General features: G+C 39.8%; 2 protein-coding genes across 3 annotated transcripts; both read left to right on the top strand.

Moving 5' to 3' along the window:
* The first annotated feature begins 522 nt into the window (after nt 1–522).
* tbc1d31 (TBC1 domain family, member 31) lies at nt 523–16,604 on the top strand. 2 transcript variants are annotated; one of them, XM_038289565.1, is made up of 23 exons: nt 523–903; nt 1,053–1,211; nt 5,144–5,259; nt 5,366–5,544; nt 6,673–6,824; nt 7,875–8,034; nt 10,258–10,458; nt 10,540–10,713; nt 12,014–12,093; nt 12,181–12,327; nt 12,425–12,558; nt 12,646–12,779; nt 12,869–13,048; nt 13,144–13,376; nt 13,644–13,716; nt 13,863–13,942; nt 14,034–14,169; nt 14,351–14,443; nt 14,542–14,670; nt 14,815–15,009; nt 15,215–15,284; nt 15,722–15,910; nt 16,078–16,604. In XM_038289565.1, the coding sequence occupies exons 1-23, from the start codon at nt 833–835 to the stop codon at nt 16,227–16,229; spliced, it is 3,237 nt and encodes a 1,078-aa protein (XP_038145493.1). In that variant the 5' UTR covers nt 523–832; the 3' UTR covers nt 16,230–16,604. The 2 variants fall into 2 exon arrangements, with proteins under 2 accessions (XP_038145493.1, XP_038145504.1); XM_038289576.1 differs by having other exon boundaries at nt 1,071–1,211.
* A 3,106-nt stretch (nt 16,605–19,710) lies between these two features.
* Nucleotides 19,711–23,914, top strand: LOC119785596 (protein FAM83A). The gene is made up of 6 exons (XM_038288328.1): nt 19,711–20,156; nt 20,244–20,357; nt 20,450–20,565; nt 21,063–21,230; nt 21,910–22,034; nt 22,155–23,914. Exons 1-6 carry the CDS (start codon nt 19,805–19,807, stop codon nt 22,399–22,401), a joined length of 1,122 nt encoding a protein of 373 aa, XP_038144256.1. The 5' UTR covers nt 19,711–19,804; the 3' UTR covers nt 22,402–23,914.
* The last annotated feature ends 813 nt before the right edge of the window (nt 23,915–24,727 follow it).

Genomic DNA, 24,727 nt, shown 5'->3' on the forward strand with positions numbered 1-24,727 from the left:
AGCGGAACACTATGGCGATAGCCGTACTTCTCCGCTTGTGAAAGCAATATCTGTTGGGCTATTTTTGGCATCAAGACAATTATTCTTATTGCCACATTGCCAGACAAGACAATGAAGAAATAATAATAAAAAAATATCATTATAAGGAAATTTACAAAAATAATAAATGCAATAAAAACTGAGCAATTTCCAATGTTTTCCTACAAATAGAGAACAAAAGTAATCAGGTTTTACTTCAATAGATACCAAAGAAATGTTAAAAGCATTTTGGTCCATGTTTAGCCTCTTGGCCTGTTTTCGAGAAATATGCTTGAAAATAACATGCCCAAAATGAATTGAATATATCTCAAGAACTACAGAGTTTATTTTAATTGTTTTGGTATCAAAATAAAGGCAAGACCCCAGAGAATATGTTACAGGTCTAAAAACCATCTCGGGGCGAGTGCCGAAAAGGTTAGAGCTACAAGACGAACCGTTGAACTACAACTCCCACAATTCACAGTCGCCACCGATTACGTCACCTATAAGCGACGAAAAGCCGTCTTCTTCATAACAACCAGGAAAGCTGTCTAAATAGCTGCAGTTTAGGATTTATTAGCTCAGTAGTTAAAGCTAATTTTGCTTTCTGCTACCTGGAGATGTTTATTTAGTTATTTTTATATATTCTTACGGCGTTTTTTCTCAAATGTAGATCTTCTTTTTAAATTTCGCGCTGTTTGCTCCGCCTCTGTTTCGGTCGCCTCCGTTGGTTCCCTCATCCTGAGCTGAGGTACAGCAGGAGATTAGTTTATTCCCGTCGTTATTAATCATCGGTAGACGCGTTTCTTTTTAAATGGAGGTGACGGATATAGGAAACAAAGAAGAAGGAAAGATTTGGCTTCGAAAACCAACACCTGGCAGAAGGTAGGTTAGGTTTTACTCAAAGGATGCCCCTTGAACACACCTGTTTGCCTTAGAGTAATCAGGTGCTACTGACTTACAGAGATATTTAGCCAAAGATGTCGAAGTGTTAATTTAGAATAAGTAGAAAAATATTTTCCCGTTTGTTGTATGTCTCCTGCCCTTCTCAGAGTATTGGTGACAGTGGTCCGCACTGCCCAGCAGACCAAGACGGTGCGTTTCTTACATGTGGCCTTCGACACCACAGGGGACTGCTTCCTGGCAGGAGATCGCCATGGCAACATCTACCTCTTTGACATCAGCAGAAACAGGTGACTGACTGTGGCAGTTGTATTAGGTAGTGTTGGAGGATATAGAGGGGATTTATTTTTTAAATCAGCGCAAAATAAGGTCTGTTTAGGAAAAAATAAATTTTATTTATATAGATTCAATTTACAACACATGTCATCTCAAGGCACTTTACAGTTCACCAGATCATGCAGTCAAATTGATTCAAAGTTTTCTATCTAAGGAAAACCAGTTGATTGCATCGATTCATTGACTCAAACGCAATCCCTTACACTGAGCATTTTAGTAGTGGAGAGGAAAAACTCCCTTTAACAGGAAGAAACCTCCAGCAGAACAAGGCTCAGTGTGAGCGGCCATATGCTGAAGCTGACTTGTGTTCAAGGAGACAGAAGCACAGATATAAAAAGCAGCTGTAAAAGGCGGCCCCGTCCAGGAAACGCACAGCCAGGCAGACTAGCTCTGAGCCAGCTCCCATGTCAGAGGATGAAGAGAGCACATCCAGCCAGTCACGGTCAGAGAAACAGGACTACACTGGAAAAATTGCAGATCTCCAACATCTATAAACAAAGTTGTTGATGGAAGCATTACAGATGATATTTCTCCCCAGGATGAGAAAAAGCAGAGAGAGCAGAACGTTTGACATTGAACTATCAGATTCTGCAGAGTGGGAGAATAGAGATATAGAGAATAAACCAAAATGATGAAATAGGGGTCCCTATCTCCTCCAGTAGTCTAAGCCTATAGCAGCATAACTATAGAGAGATAGCGAGATAGCTCAGCATAACCTGAGCCACTCTAATTATAAGCTTTATCAAAAATGAAAGTTTTAAGCCTAGCCTTAAAAGTAGGCTCCTCTCCTGGTAGTTGGTTCCACAGGAGAGGAGCCTGATAACTAAAAAATCTGCCTCCCAATCTACTTTTAGAAATTCTAGGAACCACTAGTAAACCTGCAGATTGAGAGCGAAGTGCTCCGCTAGGGACATAAGGAACAAATAGAGAGGAATAGTATTGATTTATAAATTAGTTTAACAAATAAATAACAAAAAGATAAAACTCAGTGCGACCAGTTGCCTTGAACAGTAGATAAATAAAAAGACTAATCTCAGTATTACTCTAGCTGTTTGGTTTTATTTATTTATTTACTTTATTGATCTCACAGTGGAGAAATGTACTTGTTACATCAGCTCAAATAGAAATAAAATAAAAGAAGAAGGTATCAGAGAAAGAAAAAGGTGTATGGGGAATATACAGTATATACAGTGCGTCCACATATGACAGCTGAAGTCTTTTTTTATTTAAAGCAGGATTATTATATACAGCTACATACACTGCTGTTCAAAAGTTTGGGGTCACCCAATCAATTTTTTGTTTTCCTGAAAAGTCACACTTATTCACCACCATATGTTGTGAAATAAATAGAAAATAGTCAAGACATTGCCAAGGTTACAAATAATGATTTGTTTTTGAAATAATTTTATTTTACATCAAACTTTGCTTTCATCAAAGAATCCTCCATTTGCAGCAATTACAGCATTGCAGACCTTTGGCATTCTAGCTGTTAATTTGTTGAGGTAATCTGGAGAAATTGCACCCCGCGCTTCCAGAAGCAGCTCCCACAAGTTGGATTGGTTGGATGGGCACTTCTTGTGTACCATACGGTCAAGCTGCTCCCACAACAGCTCAATGGGGTTCAGATCTATTGACTGCGCTCGCAACTCCATTACCAATAGAATACCAGCTGCCTGCTTCTGCTCTAAATAGTTCTTGCACAATTTGGAGGTGTGTTTAAGGTCATTGTCCTGTTGTAGGATGCAATTGGCTCCAATCAAGCGCTGTCCACTGGGTATGGCATGGCGTTGCAAAATGGAGTGATAGCCTTCCTTATTCAGAATCCCTTTTACCCTGTACAAATCTCCCACCTTACCAGCACCAAAGCAACCCCAGACCATCACATTACCTCCACCATGCTTAACAGATGGCATCAGGCATTCTTCCAGCATCTTTTCATTTGTTCTGCGTCTCACAAACGTTCTTCTTTGTGATCCAAACACCTCAAACTTGGATTCATCTGTCCACAACACTTTTTTTCCAGTCTTCCTCTGTCAAATGTCTGTGTTCTTTTGCCCATCTTAATCTTTTTCTTTTATTGGCCAGTCTCAGATATGGCTTTTTCTTTGCTACTCTGCCCTGAAGCCAAGAATCCCGCTGCTGCCTCTTCACTGTAGATGTTGACACTCATGTTTTGTTGGTACTATTTAATGAAGATGCCAGTTGGGGATCTGTGAGGCGTCTGTTTCTCAAACTAGAGACTCTAATGTACTTATCTTCTTGCTCAGTTGTGCAACGCGGCCTCACACTTCTACTCTGGTTAGAGCCTGTTTGTGCTGTCCTCTGAAGGGAGTAGTACACACCGTTGTAAGAAATCTTCAATTTCTTAGCAATTTCTCGCATGGAATAGCCTTCATTTCTAAGAACAAGAATAGACTGTCGAGTTTCAAATGAAAGTTCTCTTTTTCTGGCCATTTTGAGAGTTTAATTGACCCCACAAATGTGATGCTCCAGAAACTCAATCTGCTTAAAGGAAGGTCAGTTTTGTATTTTCTGTAACGAGCTAAACTCTTTTCAGATGTGTGAACATGATTGCACAAGGGTTTTCTAATCATCAATTAGCCTTCTGAGCCAATGAGCAAACACATTGTACCATTAGAACACTGGAGGGATAGTTGCTGGAAATGGGCCTCTATACACCTATGTAGATATTGCACCAAAAACCAGACATTTGCAGCTAGAATAGTCATTTACCACATTAGCAATGTATAGAGTGTATTTCTTTAAAGTTAAGACTAGTTTAAAGTTATCTTCATTGAAAAATACAGTGCTTTTCCTTCAAAAATAAGGACATTTCAACGTGACCCCAAACTTTTGAACGGTCATGTACATAACCCTGTATATATACAGGGTTATTCAACAGGGTATTTACATGGTTATTTATATAGATGGATATTTATATACATAAAACTATTGCACTGGGTATCAAATATAAAGAAGCAGGTTATTGTACAGGGTATTAAATAGCAATTGCTCATTATACATCAGGTGAAGGTCTCAGAAGTTTTTATGAAATTATTATTAGCAGAACAAACAGAGCCATAAAGACCAACCAACACACTAGATAAATCACAGACAAAGTTGTAGAGGTTTGTAACAGAATTGGTTTATAGAACCAGTATGTCAAGCTTTAGATCTGACAAGTGAAAACCTACATAGATACTGGGTATCCATATAAACTGACGGCTGGGCCTAGGATAGTCCTATCAAGAGGCAGTGAATGTCTGACCCTCGATAGACTATAGCCATCACGAAACAAGACATTAACCCTTTATAGGGCAGGTTACTGTTTTTGATCACTTGCATACCCCTTACATTGATATTATTTTTTGCCATCAAAATATCCATATATTTTGAATGTTACAAAGGAAATAAAGTCTTTTCCTGGATTCCAATAACACTATTCGCCTGAAATTTTGATTTTCAAAGTATTTCACTCAGTGCCCTATAAAGGGTTAAAGCAATTTTTTTTTCAGTAGAGGCAGAATCAACTTCAATTGGAAGATGTATGAAGCTAAAAACTCTTAATGGTCAATGGCTCCACTTGAAAGTTTACAAATGTTCTCTTTCCAGTCCTACTGAGGTTGAACTATTTATCAAACAGTGAAAAAGAAATTCTAGATATCTTAATATCTCAAAGTTGTAGCAAACGGTGCTGAAAAGTGTGTAAAAGTTTGAAAGGAGTGAATGCTTCTTCTATTCTTTCCTCTACCCGATTTACCTCTGTTTACAGGAAAAAGTATTGTTTTATGGTTAAAAGTATATTTTAAGCAATTAATAATCTGTGCTAAATTTCTTCAGCCTAAACACTTTGTGTCTAAACTTTCACCCTCCCTTTTTGGGGCAGGTTTCGCTTGGTGCAGAAAACAGGACAAGCGTGTACCGCTATTGCTTTTAGCCTCCGCAGGACAACTGAGTTTCTTGTAGCTCTGGCTGACTACAGCATCAAATGCTTCGACAAAGGTGAGACGAATTTCTGAATTTTCCGCAATTCAGGAGTTCTGTCATTAAAATTATACACCATATAAGTCCATACTGATATCTTTTCTCTCTGTGTGTTTTAACTCAGACACCAAGCAGCTGGTGAGTTGGATGCGAGGTCATGAGGGAGCTGTTTCATCCATCTCCGTCCATAGCTCAGGCCGCTACGCTATCACAACATCATCAGACACAGCGCAGCTCTGGGACCTGGACACCTTCCAGAGGAAGAGGAAGCTGAACATCAGACAGTCTGTCAGCATACAGAAGGTAAATAAGCTGTTAGAGCACCTTCAAACCGTAGATCTTTACTAGTTGTTTTCACAATTTATATTAAGCCTCAAAGAAATTTTAAATAAAAAATAAACGATGCATTTTGGTAATTCAATCTCAGAAATGTAATATTTTCCTTGTTGCATTGCATGAAATGTCCTGTTCTTCATCAGCTCTTTGTAAGATATCATCTTATAAAGTCGCCTTTAATTCAGATTCATATGAAAGGTCTTTGAGTTTAGATGTGCAGCTTCAAAAGTTATTTAGGTCTACGTTTCTGCTGAGGATTTACTTATTCACTTGAAAACTATAAGCGGTGTCAATGTTTACCTGGTTTTACTTGAAAGCCTGCATTGCAATTATCCTCAAATTATGTTTTAAATCTTTATGCATACTATCAGACATTCAGTGAAGTTAAGTCAAGTACTTGAAGTCAATGAATATTACAAATAAGACCCAATGAAGTGGTCTTTAGACCATTATATTTCATAATTACGTTATATTGCATTATTCTAGGTAATTCAAGCAGATTTATTTATAATATCCAGACTAAGGTTATCATAAGAACTTACAACTCTTGTTTATCTGTGTGGCATAAATGATACACAGTGTGATGCAAGGAGCTTTACAGGAGGAAGGTAGGAACACACAGAAAAAAATTTGATGCATAAAAAAAAAAAAATCAAATGTGTTCAAAAATAATAGGATGCATTTACAAATTAAAAAAGAAACATTAAAGTTATATTTAAATAATAAGAAATCTGATTAACTGCAGAAATGTCTAACGATTCTAGGTAACGTGCTGAGCAATTTAATATTTTCAGTCCTGTTTTAAAGGGGTGAACAGCTGCTGTGAATCTCCGGTTTTGAAGACGTTTGAGGGGTCTTCATTGTTTATATCTGTCCATTAAATGCTGACAAACAGGCAACTTTTGTTGGGACTTAAGGACTAGATTGATTTGATTAATTTTTACGGCTTTTATTTAGTTTTCTGGTAGCAGCACAAACGGAAACCTGAACTGAATCCTTGACTTTTTTTGTTGTTGTTTGTTTCAGTTTTCTTTAAGATTGGACTCCGAGTCTGAGGTCAACAGCTCTGTATCTGAATCCTGTTCTTGTGTTTAGGTGTTTTTCCTTCCCCTCAGCAACACCATCCTCAGCTGTTTCAGTGATGACTCCATCTTTGCCTGGGAGAGCGACACCCTGTTCTGCAAATACCAGCTTCCCGTTCCTGACTCTGAACCCAGAATCTCTTATAAGGCCTTTGCTGTCACACGGTGGGTCCCTTACAGCTCCACCTGCTCCCGTATTGATTTTCTTGACTATTTTCTGAGTGTTCTCAGGGTTACGTTAAAGGAATAGTACACCCAAAACATGATTAGCCTTCATTTTCTACTCACCCCCATGCTGAACAACACTCTGGAGTACTTTTTTGATATCTCAAATGCATCTGGAGATCTGGGAGGCTTCTTGCTGTCTGCTGACATTCAAATAATGGAGGTGCCCAGCACCCGAGGCAGAAATGTCCATAAAAGTCCACAAAAAACGTTTCAATATTCCTCCATACTGCTCGTCCAATGTATTCCAAGTGTCCTGAGTGGGTAGCATCCAGAATTTACTCGAAACGAAGTCATTTAGAATGTTTTTAGAGCATAAACAGTAGTGTATAGGATTTCCTGAAAGCGCGCACATGCGCGATCACGACGCTACGGAAGCCGGCAGACCAAACCAGCGCATTCAGCTCGGCAAAGAAGTCATGCTCTTCCTCAACACTGAAGTCCTCGGACATTTTTCTTTCGTTGTTTCTTTCTTTGCACAGGTAAACGGCACATTTCTTCTTCTACGCTTGCATTATCAAGAGCAGTCGCTGAATGCGCACTTTCATCTGGTTTGGTCTGCCGGCTTCCGTAGCGTCGTGATCGCGCAGGTGCGCGCTTTCAGGAAATCCTATACACTATTGTTTATGCTCTAAAAACATTCTAAATGACTTCGTTTCGAGTAAATTCTGGATGGTACCCACTCAGGACACTTGGTTGGACGAGCAGTATGGAGGAATATTGAAACGTTTTTGTGGACTTTTATGGACCTTTCTGCCTCGGGCGCTGGGCACCTCCATTATTTGAATGTCAGCAGACAGCAAGAAGCCTCCCAGATCTCCAGATGCATTTGAGATATCAAAAAAGTACTCCAGAGTGTTGTTCAGCATGGGGGTGAGTAGAAAATGAAGGCTAATAATGTTTTGGGTGTACTATTCCTTTAAGGGTTGGTTACGCTCCTGACGGGTTAGAAGCCATTAACCTGCCCCTACGTGTGTGTTCTGCTAACAGTAATGGTAAAAGCCTAGCTGCAGGCGGCCGCTCCAACCTGTTACACCTGTGGTGTTTGGAAAGCCAGCAGCTGGTCAGGGTGATCCAGATGCCAACTCAGGTCCGAAGTGTCAGGCAGCTGGAGTTCCTGTCTGAGAGCTTTGATGGAGGAGCCAGCCAGGTATGAAAACAGAACCTGGATATTTTTACACATATTGTTGTTTTATTTATTTAATATTTTACTTTGCTTCTGTGTAAGACTTTTAGATTAAAGTTTAATCCAGCATCAAAGTAGTTGTCCTACACAATACGTTTGTCTTCTTCCTCCCTATTTACTGTTAAGGTCAGTAATGCTAAGTTTGCTTGTCACATTTTTTCCTAATTTTAAAATAAGACGTTTTCAGAAACATCTGAGACTAACAAAACCAAATTAAGTATTTGATATAAAAATTAGTGGTGGGCATAGATTAATTTTTTTTAATCTAGATTAATCTGATTGCAATCTTGGAATGAATCTAGATTAAAATTGCTAATTTGAATTCTGCCAAAGAAATTCATGATAAGTGTGTGCTACCTAAATAATAAATAAATGTGTCTTTGAAAAGGTTTCTCAAGCCATCTGTGTAATACATTTTCCCTGAAGCAAACCCGGCGTTCTTCATAGCTGCATCCATGTTTAACATGTTCTCAGACGAAGGTGGAGTTTTAGGGTCAGACATCATTGATGATCAGACAGATCCCTTCACTTTCGAAAAAGTTAATCAACAAACATTCTTCTTTGCCACAACCCTTTTGCCGAAATAAACCACTTTGCTTTCTGTAGTGATCGATTGTTTCTCTGCAGCAAATCGGCACTTTAATTAATATACTCAGTCAGCTTATTTTGCTCACAGTCCGCTGGCGGATTTCTATGTTCGTCTGTGAGTGATCGGCTGGATACCCCAACCTTGCGCTTTTCTTGAAGTCATCAGTTAAGTTTTTCTGAGATGACTTACAAAAACGTTAAATATAACCATTAATTGGTGGTGGAAAAACTGTTTCACTCCTTCAACAAACAATCAGATCAACCACAGCAGCTGCTTCTGCTTGTCAATCGGAGCAGGAGGCGGCCAGACAAGGAAGACTGTGAAATAAAATGAATAAATAACAATTGATCTACCATTCACATAACCTTAGATTATAAATTTAGCAAAAAATAAATTAATCTAATTCTTAAGAGGCTCCGACAGCATGTCATGTTTAACGTGGTAATTTCGCAGCACACCACAGGTTTGATTCGTTCTCCACCTCAGATATACATCAGTGCTAAAATAAATATCTAGGTGAAAATTATCATTAGTATAGTAAACTCCCAACCCAACAGTGAGAATAGATTAACTTGGCGATATATATTTTTTCTTTCTTTGCCCGATAGCAGTCTGACGTTAACGCCCTTAATGGCCCACCAGTAATAAAATTCCACTAACCTTTCAATTCTCAATTCAATTAGATTAATTTATTTGAATTTGATTAATTCATGGAAGGAAGCAGCTTTGAAATCAATGTTGAATCAGGTTGTGTGATATAGCTGGATACATTTTTAAATGTATTTTCTTTAGCAATATTTTAATTGTACTAAGTTCCAAACCACTTTCCTCACTCTGCTCTAAATATCTAAACACAAATTCTAAACCTGACAGCAGCTAACAGCATAGATAAACCTCTTCTATGACAAGTATATATGACTAGTTCATCTGTACACACGCATTTATAGGAAAGTGCAGATTTATTTTAATCTTGGCATGGTTTTATATATATATATATATATATATATATATATATAATCTCTGTCTCCTGTGTGATTTCTTTTCTTTCCGATAATCTGAGGTGAGTCATATAAGGTTCTGTTGTCTTTCTTTTAGAAAGGGAATAAAAGTAATTTAAAATAAATAGAGGGTCGGAACTTCTTTTCTAAATGCTGCTGAACTCTTCCAAGCTGGATGACATGTTATAGTCCAGTGCTTAATGCTGGACAATAATTAGAAAAGAAGAAATGCAACTTCCTGTAGGTTGGTTGATTATGGAAGAGTTTATAAACTGTCTCATGTTGCGTTGCAGTGGTGGTGCTTATTTTAAAAGCATGTTAGAGAAAGATAAGTCGAAATGGTTCATTCCAAGACTGAGATATGAGACACGATGTTAGAAGCTATTGTGGTTGGGGTTAAAGAGTTAATGTTATTCTGGGTCTAGCCTCCGGATGCTGACACAATCATTAAGAGTTTATCTGTTCCTTTAATAGAATAGGACAACAGAAAAGAACGTATAGCATCCATATTTCTCTGTTTCTCGATCTGTGTGATATCATTTTTTTCCCCTGTTGCAGCGTTTTGATCTGTTTTCATGACTGTTAGCTTTGTCTTTCCAGACGTTGGGAGTGTTGAGCCAGGATGGTGTGATGCGGTTTGTCAACATCCTCACATGCAAACTTCTCTTCCACATGGGTTCTGTGGATGAGGCCATCACAGCCGTCGCAGTCGGCCCAAACAGTCGGCATATCGTAGCTATCATGGATAACGGCAGCATTAACATCTACAGCATGCAGAGCGTGACGCAGGAGTTAAACAAGGTGACCGTTTGCTGCAGAAAGTAGGTGTTTCCTCACTGATCTGACTTCAGGTTGACATGTACCTGCGTCTCCTCTCTGCAGCCTCCTCCGTTTAAGGTAGCTGTGGTCTCTGGAGGGGAAGCTGATCAGGACTTTTCTAACATAAAGATCAAGGTTAAATCAGAGAAGATTCAGAGACCAGCCAAGAGCTCAGGCAGAGGAACAAAGGTGAAGACACTAAGGCCACCTGCAGGGTCTGCAGCTGACGACAAAGAGGTATGAACAACATGGAAGTAAAGGTCTTTGTGATTCATATTGGCCTATTTATTATTATATTATTATTATTTCAATTTTGTTGTTTTTCTTTATCCTTTTCATATTTTGTGGTATCACAAACATGTTATACTCTAGTTTTAGTCTGACATGGACAAATCTTTGCTACTGTTTGGGAGAAATCCGAAGGAAATCCAGTTTGCAGTTTGAGACAAAAAGGAGAAGCAAAGTGCTCTGGTCTAATGAGAACAGGATAAAGCCTTTTATATACTGAATATGATTATAATTGAACTTTATTGACCTCACATTGGAGAAATGTACCTCTGCATTTAAACCATCCCCTTGGGGAGCAGTGGACTGCCATTGTGTGACATGGAGACTGTGGGGATCGAACCGAGTACTTGCAACCTTCTCAGAGCCCAGGCACACTGACTGCTCTAACCCACTAGACCAACACTTCCCCTATGAAACATGGTAATGGCAGCATTATGGTGTGGGCAAGACCTTTCAGATCATAGCTGATGTAAATGATTATAAATGGAGAAATTGAGCCTGAGGTGCAGGATTTCTGACAGGATATGGAGCTTAACATGAAGCTGGAGCCACAGTAGAATGTTTTTTAGGGGTTGGTCCAGATCTACATCCAATAACCCAACTGGGACAATACCTAAATTACTGTAACAGAACCTGTACCACCAGTTCAACTGAGCACCTGTTATTTCACCAGCCAAAGATTTTCTACTGGAATCGATGCAAAGTACTTATTCATATGGACTGAAATGAAAGCTACACTTTTCATACTTGTATAACACTAGGCACTGTATCTCTATCCTTTGGGGTGAATCTTTTTTGACAATTATTCATAACTTCATCTTTTTACTACACCGCAGATTGTGGTTCTAATTTGACAAAATGCTAAAAGGTTGCAGTTTAGTTTTTTTACACTGGAAAAACGATCTAGAAAAATGCTTAAATTAAGCATATTTACCCTTAATTTGAGTAGGTAAATGATAGTTTGCCAATGGAATGAGTATTTTTACTCTTAAAATTAGATATTTAGATAAAATGCACTTGAAATAAGACAATTATCATTGTGTTTTCTTATTTTAATTGAAAATTGTCTTGTTCCATTGGTAAAATGTCTCTTTTATCTCCTCAATCCAAGAAATAATGCACTTATTTTAAGAAAAAATGACTTATCTAGATTTCGTTTTTTTTTTCCAGTGTAAGGCTCCATCTATCATCCAATACATTTCCTCAATCAACTAAACCATTTGCACCTTTTCTACTTTTTCTGAATTAGAATGAACTACCGTCTGGTCTGAATAAGAAGAGGCTTTTAGCTCTGCTGAAAGCTTTTGGAGAATTTCCAGCTAAATACAGGTGAAAACCTGGTTTATAAAAGAAGCTACTTTGAAGCTGCAGGTTTGCTTTGCCTTTCTATCGTTATCTTCTGAATCCCTGTTGCAGGATGTTTGTATGGAGGTCTTTGCTGTGTCTCCCAGAGAACTACGCAGCTTACAGCAGTCTGACTGACAAAGGTCTGCATTCAGCATTCCTTACCCTGCATGATAAGTACCCCATCAAAAGCCTCAAGCTGCAGAGGGGCCTGCAAAGGTACATACCGGATCTGTTGGAAAACATTATGTTCAAGTTTCATAAGTTTTCAGTGGATCAATGTTGTTGTTGTTTTTTTTCTTTCCATCTTCTCCAGGGTTTTGTCTGCCTTAGCTCATTGGGCAGCCATTTTTGCTGAGGTTGAATATCTCCCTTTGGTAGCTTTTCCTTTTGTTAAGCTTTTCCAGAACAATCCCATGCTCTGCTTTGAGGTGGTGGCTACTGTCATAGGTACTTCTTTACTTTAGCTTTTTGCAGTTTATTTTTCTTTAAAATCCCTTAAAGTCGTTTCTTCTGACTCGATGTCTGCATGTTCAGTGAACTGGTGCCAACACTGGTTTGAGTATTTCCCCAACCCTCCTCTGAACATCCTGAGCAGGGTAGAGAACGTTCTGGCGCATCACGACAAGGAGCTGCTGCAGCACCTGGTGGACTGCGGCATCTCCTCACAGGTAGAAGGCCGAGCAAGAGGCTCAAAGCTGAGCTTCAGATATAGAAAAAGAATAAAAAGAAGATACCTATGTGTCTTTGTCTACTGCAGCTGTATTTGTGGCCCCTGTTGGAGACGTTATTCTCAGAGGTTCTAACACGTGATGAGTGGCTCCGCCTGTTTGACAACATCTTCTCCAACCACCCCTCCTTCCTGCTGATGGCCTGTGTGGCTTACGTCATCTCCTGTCGGGAACCTCTGCTGCTGTGCTCCCAGAAGAAGGACTTTGAGGTACGCTTTTTAATGATTCTTGTTTTGAAATCGGGTTAACTGTGAGGTGCTCTTCCTCCCTATAAATGTTCCCTATGGTTTCTCCTCCTCTCCAGTACTTTTTTCACCATCGAAACAACCTGGATGTTGGGGCTATGATAAAGGAGGCTTACAGGATCATGTGCAGCACGCCAGCGGACATTCACCCCCAAACCATGCTCTCCGACTTTACGCCCCTCACCAGCGGCCAATACCCCGTCTTCAACCAGTACCCAGAATTCATAGTGGAATACCAAAGCAGGGAGAGGGAGCGAATACGGCTGCAGGAGATGGAGTATATAAAAGAGCGGTGAGCTAAATAAACGACAGGAATGCAAAAAAATTAAACGCAATTAACCAGTATGCTTTTTTTTTTTTTAATACTGACAATAAATGGATTTAAAAACAAATCAAACAAAACATAATAGGGAGAGGCAATGAATTAACGTATCGGACAATAAAATTATTAACATTAGCATGTCTTCATATACCTGCATGATGGTGTTTAGAAACCTCCATGGACAGAGCCAGGTGACTCCAACTAGTCCTTTTTTTGTGGTTTTCCTTTCATCTTCAGGCAGGAGCTGTCAGCTCTCCGTGCAGATTTTGTGCTTCGCCAGGCTGAAGAGAAAGCCTACTTTGCCCAACAGGTGGATCTGTTTCTCAAAATCTCTCGTTAACATTTTAATGTGTCAGCATGCTAAAGTTAAAAAAACAATTGAAATGTTTAAAGAAAACTAAGAGCATAAGAGAAATAGATGGGTGATAAAGGAGCTAATATCTGATTTCTACTCAGGAGTTGCTTCAGAAAGCAGAGGAGCAGCGCAGGAACATCCTGGCACAGGAAGAGGAGAAGCTAGCACAGCAGAGGAAAAAGTAATGAATGAGGCACTTATTTGTGTGTTCTGACGAAAAGAGAAAAATTTCTTTAGATTTTTAGAAGTTATAACTGCCTTATGGGGATCAGGTTGGCAGCTATGAAGAGAGAGCTGAAGGTGAAGGAGTTACACCTGCTGGACGCAACTAGAAGACGCTTTCTGAAACAACAACAGGAGCTCCAAGCCTCACAGATTCAGAGACTGGATCAGGAGATCAGCTGGAAGGTAAATGTGGTTCATGTCTGTTTGTCATTAGATTAGCGAGGATAGATTTTAATCATAGCTCTAAGTCAGAGGCATCAATCCTCAGATGCCACAAAAGCTCTTGGGGCGCCCTAAGTTTCAGATTTATTTATCTTTAGTTATTTAGGACAAACTTAATTATTTTCCTCCCGTTTTACCAAAGATGGATCTGCGTGAGCAAGAGACGGCTGCAGCAGTTCAGGACCTAGAAGTCAGACAGATGGAGCTGGAGGCACAGAGGAAGCAACTTGAGCAGGTGACAAACCCTTAAGCTGTAACAGTGAAAATATAGATGTTTCTGCCTCATACACTGAGACTGATGGTCATGCATTTGCTAAAAATGTTGATGTTAAGGACCTGCTGAAGGAACAGAAGCGTTTTGGACTTGAGGTGGAAGAAGAAGTACAGCTAAAAATGAGGGAGGCCGAGAGGGCAGAGGAGAGTTACTCAGAGATGCTGCACAACACAGAGAAAAACCTGCAGGTCAGAAACCCGCTTCATTATAATCCTAACATCAGACAGCAGGGGAACTCAGAGGGAGCTTAGATTTGGTTTAGGTTGTGTAGAGTCCTTACTCAGCAGGTGCCTCAGAACCTTCTGTTCCTGCAACAAAACTCACACATGCAGGCCCTGGAGGAGTCCCTGGCAGAGGCACACCAGCTGGGCATGGAGTCCGACTGGCAGAGGGAGGTGCTGGATCGCCTGCAGCGGGTCGATGCTGAGCAGGAGAGGAAGAGGGAGAGACTGGCACAGCTTCAAAGGCAAACTCTGGCAGAGGAGGAGAGGCTGGCTTACACCATGAGAGAAGTGGGAGGAAGAAAAGTGAGAACAGAAATCTTTTTTTCAGCAGTATATGTTTACTTGTGTAGAGTAACAAACTAATAATGGAGGTGAAATTTGATCTGAGATTCATGCTTCAAACAAAAACGCCAGTAAAACATCCCGGCATTGCTGGGGAATTCAGGCTGTGTACAGATATTTCCTCTGGCTGCTGTTATTTATGGAAAACCATGTTGGTGATTTTCAGCGGGATGAAGCGGCGAGTATCAGATCACAGCTACAGGAGCAGAGAGCTGCCTGGTCCACAGCAGAACCAGGTATCACACCTCACACAGAACTAGAAACAGACATTCATTCATTTAAGGTTCATATGCAACTGACTGATTCTGCTCAAGCGGTTTAGAATTAAAATTATACTAGCATTACCACAAGGTGGCAGCATGTTGTTTTCTAGTCACTGTATGAGAGGAGACGCAGGTTTTTAACATGGATAGAAAAGTGTCTCCTATCAAATAAAGGTTATTTTAATTAGAACATGTTTGAATAATTAGCAATAATACTTTGACCAAATATACTTTTTTAGGATTCTTTGCTGTTAAACTCTAATAATTCAAAGAATACAAATCCCCTTTACCATTATTAAAAGACAGTAACACTCAAAACTTCATTTATAGCCTGATTGTAACAAAATGTATTAGAAGCCTGGACCACTGGTATAGATCTAATAAGGCTTTTTTTCTTTTTATATCTGAAGGAGTGAGACAGAGGAAGACACAGTCACAGTGTCCGTCTCAAGGACCTTTGCCTAGACCTGCTGCCTCTGTTGCAGCCAAAGGTGTAAATACAGCTGTGGGAGGCTGCGGGGCCCCCATCCAGAGGCAGGCAGGAGCCACCATGGTGTGTCTGAACAGCAGCTCACCCTCAGGGAGCACCTCCACCAACTGTGAGTTCATTTAAGGAGAGGAAAAGCATAATAGCAATTCATTTTTTCTATTAAGCCAAAATGTTTTCCTTTTGTGATCTCAACATAATTCCATTCATTTCCTCTGAGTGTTTATGTCATGATGAGTATTTAGCACTAATTAAGTATTTCTGTTTGCATCCTATTAGTCTCCTTGGACCGAGGTCGGGCCCATTTGGACAGCAGTGAGCGGGAGCTACTGAAGGAAATCAGGGAACTGAGACAGAAGCTGGCAGCCAGAGCCAGAGAGACCTGCTCAGCCTCCTCACAGTCTGTCCACACGCTGTCTTCTGTCTCCTAGTGACCACCAGCTGCCTTCTGTCATCTGTCTGTGTTAGGAAACATATTCTGAACCTAAGCTCTCTGCAGCATAACACAAACAGTGACTCAGACTGTGGACCAAACGGACTAGCTGCTGCCTGTTTTTCTGGCACGCATCCTTCCACCTCAGACGGATTATAGGTTTTTATCTGATGATAACTCAAATAGACTGAATTTACAAGATAATTCTTTTACCTTTTATCCTTGATACATGTTTGCAACTTTATTAAATTCAGTTCTTATTCAGCCTGTTTACGTGTCTCTGCAATCTCTGCATCTTTCTTTCCTTATTTGTCTTTCTTGTTTCAGCTCTTTGAACAGTCCTTACTCAGCAGGTGCTTTAGAAGCATCAGGGTGTAGCTTGTTAAAATATGTCAGTTTGATTTGTGTGAATGTTCTGTATTTTTATGCCTGATTTCCACTTTCTACTCACTGCTGTTTTCTCTACTTGTGACTCTAAATGTGCATCATAAGCATATTATAGGCCTAACATGCACAGAAAGGTGAAGGATGAAACCAATTTAAACTAAAGATTTATAAAATACAATTAGCTGTCTATAACTAGGTTTTCCTCTGCAGTAATTGTTTCAGTATGGACTGTTACAGCAGCTGTTACCAAAACTAGACTGTACTTCTATTGATGTTTTCCTTTGTTAGACCAGTAGTGCTTTACTTTGATGTTTTATTGTTGTTGATTGTTTTTTTTATGTATTTTTTATTTAAAACCATTTTTGATAATTTTTTCTGTATTCTTGCTGTTTTTTGTGATTTCTGTATTCTGCTTACCGCAGTTTGCTAAAGAATGATTCTGATTGTTTCAGAGGCTACTGTTTTTCAAACTTCAAAGATGGCATTGTTAAGCAAAAACAAACCAGAACATATCCAGTTACAAAGTAGGAATTAGTTTTTATTGTACTCGTCATCTTTCGCTCTCCAGAATTCATTTACGGGGGCTTTAGATTCCTCCACCTTCTCTAAAGGAAGCCAAAAGATGAGACCCATAGTCCCTCCAGCGCGTTCTAGGCAGTCCCCTGTCCTCCTCGCAGTGGGTCAACATCTACCCAGAGACGCCTCCAAAACAGAGGCCCAAGCCACCTCTGCTGGCTCCTCCCTATGTGGAGGAAGCAATGTCTTTACTCTGAGCCCGTCACCATATGTCTAAGGGGGTGGCCGGCCTCTCTGCGGAGGAAGCTCATCCCAGCCATGTCTTCCCATCATGACACAGATTTCATAAACAGATGAAGGTAGGAATGGAGACCAAACGGTAAATAAAGAACAACCTTTGGCTCAGCCCTCTCTTTCACAGACCAGTAGTGTCCATCCACATCACTGCAACACCACTCAATGTCAATCACCGGCTCCATTCTCCCTTAACTATTGAAAAAGACCAACACATACTTCGACTCCTACCACCGGATCCTCCATCCTGAAGAGGGTAAGCCAGCTTTTCCAGTCGAAGAAAATGGACTGACATGCAGAAAATGATCTTCATGCACACCAGCCGCCATTACGCAGGTTGTAGGTCCTGGCTAGAGGGCACTAGGACAGCAATACCAGAGAATGGTAATTACATCTGCAGGTCCCTAAACCAGACCCCTTTCAGACCTTGGCTTTGCCTAGAAATCTTATCCAATATAAAACCTGTGCCAGAGACTATTCATTCACCATGCAGGGTGACTGACTCCTGATGCTCTTGTACAGTGGTCAGATGGCCCTTAGAGAAGATCTCCTGACTTTCTACTCCTGGACCATCTTCTCAGGGCACCAAAAGGACTCTATTGAGGTCCTTCTCCAGGTCTGCAAAACACATTTGGACCAGTTGGGTAAACTCCCATGATGCCTAGAGCCCCCTGAAGTGCACAGGGTACAGAGCTGGTAACAAAAGCGTAACTCTTCATCAAAAAAGCTGAAATATCAGGAACTAACTATTGTCACCATTTTATGCTAACGAGGAAACAATACAGTGAACATATTTTGGGGAATTTTTAAAGTGTTAATTCATAGAATAGACGCTTTAAAAACCTGCATTGAAGACAAAGTCCACATCAGATGGATTTTAGCTGAGAATCACAGAGCCATCGCTGTACTGTCTCGACTCATGAGCCCCATCCAGGTGTGTCTACTCTAGGTCCAAAGGGCCTTCAGGGGTTCTTTGACAGGAGCTGAAGTGACAGCCATCTTCATTCCTGTCACTCATGCATTTCTCTCCATTCACCCATCTTTAATCTGTACTCAGCATGTTGACTCAGGCCTGAGAAAAGAACTGCGAGTATGCTGTGCTGATCTTTATATACTGCAAGTTTAACCACATCAACTGGTCTTCCTTTATTTTGTTCATTTTTTGCTCTTTGCATGTGTGTTTCTTTAATACATTACTCATAAAACATATATTGATGTATATTTTTTTATCTTCAGATACAGAATAAGATCCTGGAGACTTAGTTTTTTGTAACTTGAACATATCTTGTAAAACTCCACATTTTGTCAGGATAGTGTTAAACAAAAATGTATTTCAATAGGGTTTTTGACTGATCAACAAATAAGTAAATAAGTATGAAGTTGTGCAGCTATTTTTTGAGGGCCTAATAGGTTTATTAGTGAAACAACAAAAGCATCAATACAAAATAACAGCAGAGGGGGCAGGGAGAAAGCTTTGAACATCTCATTAAAAAAAAACATTAAAAAACAGAAAGATTCTGGAACAGCAGCAAACCCAACAATACCTGATCCTCCATCTAGACTGACTACCAAACCAACCATTGCTTCAAGAAGCAGCCATAAGGAGAATCATAACTCCGTAGGGAGCTACAGAGATCCACAGCTTAGGTTAAAAAAGTTTGTAACGGGGACAGAATTAGCTATGGACCACACCAATAAACTCCAGAGTCCACAATAAATCATTTCTGATTTGCATAAAGCTTTAAGAACCTGGCTAGATGAGACACATGGAAAAATTAACCCAGCATCTCTTAGAACTCCTACAGTGAAGCACGGAGTTGGAAGCATCATGCTGCAGGAATACTCAATCTACGTCAGAGACATGAAAGCTCAGAATTAAGGGGAGGTTTACCTTTCAACATGATAAAAACACTTTAACTAGCACTAACAGACATCCTTATGTGAATGGCCCAGTCAAAGATCGAGCTTAATCACACTGAATCTGAGTCATAATTTTAAAAAAGTTCCCAGATGTTCTCTGGAAACTTTAAGTTACATTTTCTGTAGTTTCAATCAGTCAAAGGTGGCTTTATTGACTTAGCAAAAATATATAAAATAATATAAATTTATGCCACATTATTCATGATTCTGAAGAATAAATAAAAACTCTTGAGGTTTGAGGTTTTTTAGTGAGAAATTAAAACATTAAGGACAATGACTAGTTTAGGCAGCCACTATCCATAACACTGTGTACTTTCAGTTCTCACTTGTCACATCTGATTATGTTGAGGAAACCACCTTGCTCTAAGCCGAGGCGGACCTGCCTTCTTTTCCTAACTTGTTTTCTTAAATCAGTAGTTCATCGCCAGAATAAACCCAAACAGCTGCTGTTCTCTTATGGTGCTGATCCAGACTTTCTTTATCCAAAAAAAACAGGCTTTATGTTCCTCTCCTATGGATGCCTACCACAGGCTGTCAGTACTGTCACACAGAGGGTCCAAACCTCTGGGGAAGGTGAAGCAGCGAGTTCAGGACCTTCGGATCCCCTCATCCTCTAATTGGGATTATGAAGCCAGCGGACCGAGGTTGGACCTGAGTCACAATGAAAGCGCTCGATTTGCAGCAGACTCTCTGCTCAGCCAGGGTTTGGAGGGCTATCTCCAAGCGTTGAAGGCAGAGGGAGAGGTGGATTTTCTGTCAGAGCTGGAGAAGGATTACATCCTACAAAATGGAAGCTACTCCATCACAGGTTGAATATTTCTCTAATTAAAAGCTTTTTTTCCCTCTCCCCTTGCAGCCTGTTGTGTTTTAGGCTCATACAGCCTTGTGTTAACAGATAACTCAGGGTCTGAAAGCCTGTTTGCTGATTGCCAGTCCTGCTCCTGCTGCCCTGCAGTTTCAACACACATCGACTCCACTGTTGAGTGTTCGGAGCACAAAACCAGTGAAGGTAAATAAGAGTAATTGCAACCTTAACCGCTTCAATATTAGTTAACTGATTTATCATTTTCTGTCTTCACTCTCCAATTTGTCTCTACCCAGATGTGAAATCAGCTCCTTTGTTGCACGATCTCAGCACTGAGGTTTTTTTCCAGACTGACAGCAGTGCAGCTGGCATGAAAGATCTGGTCAGACAGTTCCTCAGGAAGGCTAAACTGGTATGATATGATCTGTTTATGTGACAGACAGCAGGACATGATTATCTGTGCCTGTGAGCAAAAGGCGTCTATAGTGTCAAAGTATTACATAATGGCAGTAGGGCTGGCCCAATCCGATATCGATATCATAAATCGGTCCCATATCAGCCAAAAAAATAATATTGGAATATATCAGCCTGCCTCTAAAATCTCTTATATTAGAAAGCTCATAGAAACAGCTTTTTTTTCCCTGCTTGTATTTGATGTTTTTGTAACAATCAGTTGTTATCTCCTGTTGACTATTGTTCCCTGTATTAGAAGTATCACTTGATCAAATCTTTTCCATCATTCTACACTATAAAATTACTAGTAAAAGTATGCATCATCCATGCTGATATCGTATCGGTTAATCGTTGGTTCATGCTTAAATCTGCTGTATTGGTTTCATGTAGTAAATGAAAAAGTTGTTTTGGGAGACCAATAATTGGCAGGTTGTTATTGAAAGTTGCTGTGTTCAGGCCCTAGTTGTGGTGATGGACAAATTCAGTGATCCAGAGCTGCTGTGTGATCTTCTTGAGGCGAGCAGGAAGAGGAAGGTGTCTGTTCATCTGCTGCTGGATGATCTTAACCTGAAGCTGTTTGTTGACATGTGGCAAGATCTCAAACTCATTGGCAAAAACTTCCCTGTAAGTTTCTTCTTTGCCGTTACCTTGGAATTAACTGATTAGGTTAATTTTACACATCTATGTTGTGTTTACTAAACAGACCAGTGACTTGCATAACTATCAATACAATTACACTTTTCCCCCCTTTATGATTGAACCACAAACCTCGGTGTATTTAACTTAAATGTATCATGTGACAGACCAAGACAAACTAGTTGAAAAAAATTAAACATGTCTGGTTTTTCTTTCTGAATAATAAGTAACATTTCAGTCAAACCCGTTTTCTCTGATACCTCCAAATCCAGTGCAACCTACTGCTAACACGTGTTAAACCTCAATATGTGGACCATTAAATAACGTGCAGCAAAATGTAGATCAAGTAAACACACTTAAATAATAGAGCACTGTCACCACAATCTAAAAAAAAACAAAAAAAAACGATGGTTGTCCATCTGAACTGATAGGCTGGGAAAGGAGAGGATTGTTCATTTCAGTGGAGAAAAACTTAACGGCCAGCAGGTGTAGAGCTACAGCGAAACGTTTTACATCAAGATTATTTATTTATAGACATTGAATTGAGATCAGGACCAATAAATCACTTTCACAGTAATGCCTCATTTTATTTTGTCACACAAAAAAGAACAAGATAAATGCCTTTCCAAGCTACTGTATGAATCTGATGGTTGGTGTCTGTGTACAGAAAGTGTCGGTGGGAAGCATACCGGGTCAGACCTACTGTGCAAAGACAGGCAAGAAGCTGACGGGTCAGATTGCAGAGAGTTTCATCATCGCTGACAGGCAGGAGGTGCTAACTGGTACATACAGGTATGTCTGCACACACCATCAAAAGAGAGGGCATTCCAGTTTCTCTATTAATGCTTCCACTTTTGTAAAACGTCTATCCTATGATATTTTGTTTTTTGTTTGTTTGTTTTTTTCCCTCAGTTTCACATGGCTGTCTGGACAGGTCGATCGGAGTATGCTTGTTCTCATCAAAGGCAGCTCGGTCTCACATTTCCATCAGGAGTTCCTCAGACTTAAATCCAGCTCCAAGCCGGTCCCTGGCTTTAACACCTTCATCCCTCTCCAGAGTCTGTTTCTCTTTACTCAAAGTCACATAAACTTCAAACAGTGCATCCATGGACACATGGGGAGATTGATCTGTGGTATACTGAGGGGGATAAGAAATTAAATACAGATGGAAGAGCTGATCAGGTCCTCTCAGATCTTCATTCTCAGCTTCAAAGCAATGCTGCCAACACCACAGCTGAGAGGCATGTGGAAGTCCATGAGGACCACTCTCTGATTGCTATGTCCACAACACAGACGCATTTAAGGAAGATTCATAATCAGTCAAGTTTAAACAAGAAAAATTGTCTTTCATACCCAGATGGGGGCACTGATGGAGTTTTCTCTCACCAAAGGAACACAAACAGGTTGCCAGAAGCTGCAGATTTCACCCCAGATTCCCAGCAAATGGCACCAAAGACCAGCCGTCAGACTCCTTCCAAACCGCACTTGTCCAAGCTTCATACCAACACCTTTTTCGGGGAAACCAGCAAGCAGGATGAGTTCATCAAACAGCATCAGGGTCCTCTAAGCTCACTGTCCTACGCAGTGTCACCGTGTTTAAAACCAGCCCCTGCAGAAATGAAAACTTCTCTGAGTCCTGGGCATCAGGCAGAACCCAGAATATTCCTGTCAGATGTACGACCCAGGATGAATCTCCACCCTGTCTTATCCCAGCAAGTAAACCTTACACAGAGAAAGCACTGGAGCCCACAGCAAGCTGCAGGACCCAGAGCAATGGCTCGCTATAATTCCTTCAGTGGGACACATGTGATGACGGGGCAGGCAGGGTGGAGGCCTCTCCAGAACGACAGGAACACATCACTGGGAAGAAGCTTAAGCATGATGGAGAGATTCACCGCAGGCTATAGAGGAGCAGGACTTCACCCAAACTGGATATAATAACATAAACTGTTTTAAGACAAATCTCCACATTGTAAAAACAAGGATTAAACAGAACCCCTAAAAAGGCTTTCCAAACATTTCTAACAGATAGTTTTACTATGTCATAGACCAACAAAAAGTGATATAAAAACCTGAAATATGAGGATTGATATTGATCTTAAATGTAAAAAGGTCTTGGAGGTTTACTGGAGAACATTAGTAAACAGCATCATGAAGCCCAGGAACCACAGCACACTGGTCAAGGACAAATTTATGGAGAATTTTAAAGCAAGGCTTGGTTATAAAACAGGATGAAAGGACTGCAAACCTGCAATAACCGGCCTGTCTTCTAAACATGGCTGTCCAGGTAAGGAGAGCATTGAAGGAAAGAATACCAGAGCCTCATAGAGGAGATGCAGAGATCCCCAGCTCAGGTGGGAGGTCTGGTAGCTATGATTAAAACACAGTTTCTGGATGAATGACAGGAATGAAGGCACAGAAAGTTCAAATCTATATTTAAAAGAAGTAATACCAGCTACTTAAGGCATGAAGCTGCTTTCAGACTGAAGATATTTTTCACAGCCCATTTTCACATCTTGTGAAAGATGTGTTTCTCTTTTATGACACTGAACTATCTTTATGGTTTATGTTATACATGACTTGGTATTGTTAATTTTTATATGTAAGTTATTTAGAAGACCTCTCTTGTATTGCAGCATTGTATAATGTTGTATAATGTGTAATATAATACTGTATATGTCAAAATCTGCTGTATTGAATTGTCCTGCTCACTATTAAACTCTCAAACCAACCAAGCTGAATTTCTCCATCCCATTTATTTATTTATTACAGCATATGGACCAGTACACAATATTCTTCTGCAAACGTTTTTTATTGGTGAACTTTTCCTGCAGCTGGTTTATGCTGACTGTGTACTAATGTGTCCTTTCAGTTTTCAGTCATATTCTTAGCATTTAATTGTGTCCAATTCTTTTTATTTATACAGTGCCAATTAACAGTTCAACAACTGCCAAATCAAGGCACTTAAAAAAAAAAAAAAAAACATTTTTATTGAAAAATAGCCACTGGAGGTAAAAATTGCATCAAGTCATGGTACTTTTTAATTATATACTTTTGAAAGTTTTAAAATATTTTCAGAATGAAGTAAAAAAACAGAATCCTAGGTTACTGGCTGTTGGCTCTTTTGCCTTAACTTTTATGATTTGTCAAAATATCAAAAATGTTATCATTAAACATAATTAAATAAATACTGTGGGAACTAAAATATTGCTGAAAGAAATATATCGATTACATAAGGAATATGATGAGATTAAAGACATAGATACATTGTTCTAGAACTGTTGAACCATTATTACTGCTCATAATTGGGCTCCCCTGTTAATATTAACATTATTTTAAATTTACCTGTAATATTCTAACAAGTACTTTACTTTTCTTTAGAATTCCTTAGATAAGTTGTTGAATCAGATTTTGTGTTACAGGGTTACTAGTTGGAATTTATAGGTTTGGTCAAGAATGTGACAACAGTGCCATCTAGGGGAAGC

Source organism: Cyprinodon tularosa, unplaced genomic scaffold (genome assembly GCF_016077235.1).
Source record: "Cyprinodon tularosa strain WSP-4 unplaced genomic scaffold, ASM1607723v1 ctg107, whole genome shotgun sequence".
In the NCBI taxonomy this organism is placed as follows: Eukaryota; Metazoa; Chordata; class Actinopteri; order Cyprinodontiformes; family Cyprinodontidae; genus Cyprinodon; species Cyprinodon tularosa.

Bases quoted from the DNA above. Each gene is read 5' to 3' on its own strand.
- tbc1d31 (XM_038289565.1), top strand. From the start codon at position 833: ATGGAGGTGACGGATATAGGAAACAAAGAAGAAGGAAAGATTTGGCTT. The intron at 1,212-5,143 runs GTGACTGACTGT...TTTTTGGGGCAG, and splicing joins TTTGACATCAGCAGAAACAG to GTTTCGCTTGGTGCAGAAAA. The intron at 13,377-13,643 runs GTGAGCTAAATA...TTTCATCTTCAG, and splicing joins ATGGAGTATATAAAAGAGCG to GCAGGAGCTGTCAGCTCTCC.
- LOC119785596 (XM_038288328.1), top strand. From the start codon at position 19,805: ATGGTGCTGATCCAGACTTTCTTTATCCAAAAAAAACAGGCTTTATGT. The intron at 20,157-20,243 runs GTTGAATATTTC...TTGTGTTAACAG, and splicing joins TGGAAGCTACTCCATCACAG to ATAACTCAGGGTCTGAAAGC. The intron at 22,035-22,154 runs GTATGTCTGCAC...TTTTTCCCTCAG, and splicing joins GTGCTAACTGGTACATACAG to TTTCACATGGCTGTCTGGAC.